This window comes from Aptenodytes forsteri, unplaced genomic scaffold (genome assembly GCF_000699145.1).
Source record: "Aptenodytes forsteri isolate BGI_AS27 unplaced genomic scaffold, ASM69914v1 Scaffold624, whole genome shotgun sequence".
NCBI lineage: Eukaryota > Metazoa > Chordata > Aves > Sphenisciformes > Spheniscidae > Aptenodytes > Aptenodytes forsteri.
Genome location: NW_008794808.1, coordinates 10,572 through 14,005, shown reverse-complemented (window position 1 = coordinate 14,005; position 3,434 = coordinate 10,572). Strand labels below are relative to the sequence as shown.

Below are 3,434 nucleotides of genomic sequence, written 5' to 3'. Positions count from 1 at the left end.
GAACTGCCCGGCAGGGCCCGGCTGCACCGCGGTCAAACCTCACCCAAAAAAGCACCGAGAAGCAGAATATTTGTACATTTATTTATAATGAAAGTACGGTTCTGATTATTTACAACACATAGCAAAGACAATGTTTGTACAAGTGAGCCAGCAAGGTCTTTCAGTGTGCAGCAGCGACACACGTCCCCATGTTTCAAACTATTCCTCCCATTTGGAAAGCTGACCAGCACTTCCTCGCAGTCCCACACGCCGCTGACCTCCATACACAAAGAGTTCCTTCTGCAACAGCCCACCCCGCCACGAAAGCCCGTGTTGCAGTTCACATCCGTAAACAATCCAACAACTTATTCCCAGGTTCCACTTCCGCGCTTCAAGGCAAGAGCAAGGCCTGCGCTGGGGTCCCGGCGCGGCGCGGACCCGGCTGCTGCCTGCCTTTTCTTTGTTAAACCACCATGAAACAGAAAGGGTAGAATCAAGTAAGTGAATGAGTTAGGAGATGGGGGCGAGCCTCACGAGAAGGAGTTCCGTCCGAACTGCTGAATGGGAACGAAATGCACAGGGGTGACTGGAGAAGATTAAGTACCAGTGCTACAGCGCCAAGTCCACCTGGGGATTAGGGGGAAGTGTACCCCGCCCAAAAAAACGGGGCCCCCCCCCCCCCCGCCCCGACATTTGGCTAGAACAAGAAGTTGTGGGGTTAGTAAAACCACATTTTCAAGAAAAAACAGTGCTGAGTTACAGGAGATGCTTAAAGTAAAAACAAATTACGAGTTCTAGGAAATGCGATCCTCAAGTCTTTCAGAACTACTGTATATTCCTTTCCTTTGTTGAAAGTCCGAACATTGAAGCCGGGGTCACCATTAGCTCAACGGGACTGCTAACACAGGCTGACAGCAGGAACAGTCAATAAAATACAAACACCAGGTGTAGAATGAAGTCAGCGTGACTGACTCTTTCCATTTTTAAGTTATCCTGGAAAAATTGGAAACGTGGACCGACAGGCTTCCCTAGTTTCTCTTTACAGTACTTCCCCCATTGTATAAGGGACTAGCCCTGTCAGAATACTATTTCAAATGTTTTTTTAATTGACAAATTCACTGCAGAAAGAAGGATTTTAAAAATAATGGAGCCCTTTTCAAGGGGGAATACTGAACCTTTAGCTTCTGCAAATGTAAAAACAATGCCTATTTGCAAAGTTCATTTTGTAATATACATGCATTATTGCTAGAGGGGAAGGAAAAAAAAAAAAAAGATGAACGAAAACTCTTCTGCAGCTTTTATGGTGCCATCCAAAATGGCATCTGTTGTTTAGCTCGCTGTTGTGAGGAAGGGTACTGGTATCCCAAACTCCATCCCTGTGAAAAAGTACTTGCGTTTTTATGGCCACCATGTTCCTCCTCTTCATCGGATGAATCTCCAGCATATGCTACTAATCCAAAGCCCTTTTCTGCAGTTTTCATCTTCTTAGCCTGATGATCTAGGAGGGGAAAACAAAACAATCCCCCCAGCCCCCAAGAAGGAAAAAAAATAAAAAGAGATAAAATGCCCCAAAACGAGTTAATAAAAAAAGATGTTAATTGTAAATTGTTAGTTGGACACCATTTTGAGGTCACAAGGCCAATGGTCATCCAAGGTCGAAGGCCACACGAAACAGCACCAGCAACAGCACATGTGATCCATCAGAACCATGTAAGAGAACAGAGAAAGAAGAAAGAAACACACAAAAAAGGTAAAGTTAGCAAATGGGTCTAAGTGATGGCAATTTCACCGTTAAAGAGATAAATATGTAAAGAAAAGTAGAAATTTTGTTCAAAAGAAAGCTAACAGAAGAGCAATCTCTGGGACCAATACTGCAGAAAAACTAAGGTTAAACAGACTAACAGATGTACCTGCAGACCTGAAAGGCACTAAACTACCAGGAGAGTTAAAATGATTACATGTTTTACCAAGTTGCAAATATTCGATGTATGAAAGCCCTACAAAAGGATGAAATTTGACAGCACTTCTGTTGTTTGCAGACAAGGCAGACGTAACTCATGTCTGTAAATACACACCTGAACCATAACTCCCACTGATACTCCTTAGTGCCTCTAGAGATAAGCTGTTCACAATGTAAAGCCACATATCTGTGTTACAAAACAATCCCGTGAGATTCTGTGCCTCAGCTGACTGATGGGTCAAAAATACCTGTCTTTGGTCCTTCACTTAATTACACTCTCCTCATTCATACAGATATTAAAGTTTTAAGAGAAGTATCACGTGTGTATAATCACAGCGAACCTAAGTGATTTTAGAGCAGTGCAATACGACCTGCTTTTCACTTAAACAATGTGGTGTAAAGAACAGCCAAAAAAATCACCGATTTAAAGAGCGTTAAGACCAGCACAAACTCATTTAGGAAAGGAAACTTGACTTACAAGTGTATTTTATTCATCGCACTCACCATGGTTGCCTGGTAAAGACCCCGCGCCATTTCTTTCTTCAGATTCCGATTTCATCCCAGTGACAGGAAAAGCTGGTGGAGGCATCAACTGCCTATTTAAACCAATGCAAGCCCTTATTTTTTCTTTTTTTAAAACAAGCAAAGAGTCAAAAGGTAATAGCAAACACATTCATAACTCAGACCTTGACCTGAGGAGTTTAACTTTTAATCGCCTGACTAATCTGGTGGCCTTCTACAATGGAGTGATTGCATCAATGGACAAGGGAAGAACAACTGATGTCACCTACCTGGACTTCTGTAAGGCCTTCAATATGGTCCCCCCCAACATTCTTACCTCTAAATCGGAGAGAAATAGATTTGATGGATGGACTATTAGATGGCTAAGGAATTGGCTGGATGGCCGCGTCCAAAGAGTTACAGTCAATGGCTCAATGTCCAAGTGGAAACCAGTAACAAGTGGTGTCCCTCAAGGGTCCGTACTGGGACCAATACTATTTAGTGCCTTCATCAGTGATACAGACAGTGGGATCGAGTGCACCCTCAGCAAGTTTGCAGATGACACCAAGCTGAGTGGTGCAAGTCTATACACTAGAGGGAAGGGATGCCACCCAGAGGGACCTTGACAGGCATGAGGAGCGGGCCTACACGAACCTCATGAAGTTCAGCAAGGCCAAGTGCAAGGTCCTGCACTTGGGTCAAAGCAATCCCCAGTATCAACACTGTCTGGGGGATGAAGGGATTGAGAGCAGCCCTGCCGAGGACTTGGGGATACTGGTGGATGAAAAAGTGGACACAAGCTGGCAACATGCGCTTGCAGCCCAGAAAGCCAGTCATGTCCTGGGCTGCATAAAAGGAAGCGTGGCCAGCAGGTTGAGGGAAGTGATTCTCCCCCTCTACTCTGCTCTCGAGATCCCACCTGGAGCACTGCATCCAGCTCTGGGGTCCCCAGCACAAGACACGGACCTGTTGGAGCAGGTCCAGAGGAGGGCCA

General features: G+C 44.9%; 1 protein-coding gene across 1 annotated transcript in view; it reads right to left on the bottom strand.

Moving 5' to 3' along the window:
• Positions 1-60: 60 nt before the first annotated feature.
• KIAA0907 (KIAA0907 ortholog) overlaps positions 61-3,434 on the bottom strand; it is a gene marked incomplete at its 5' end in the record, with an annotated part of 11,449 nt that continues 8,075 nt past the window's right edge. The window contains 2 exons of the mRNA XM_009274461.1: positions 61-1,477; positions 2,444-2,535. Of these exons, the coding sequence (XP_009272736.1) occupies positions 1,278-1,477; positions 2,444-2,535 (292 nt within the window). The remainder of the gene's footprint in view (positions 1,478-2,443; positions 2,536-3,434) is intronic.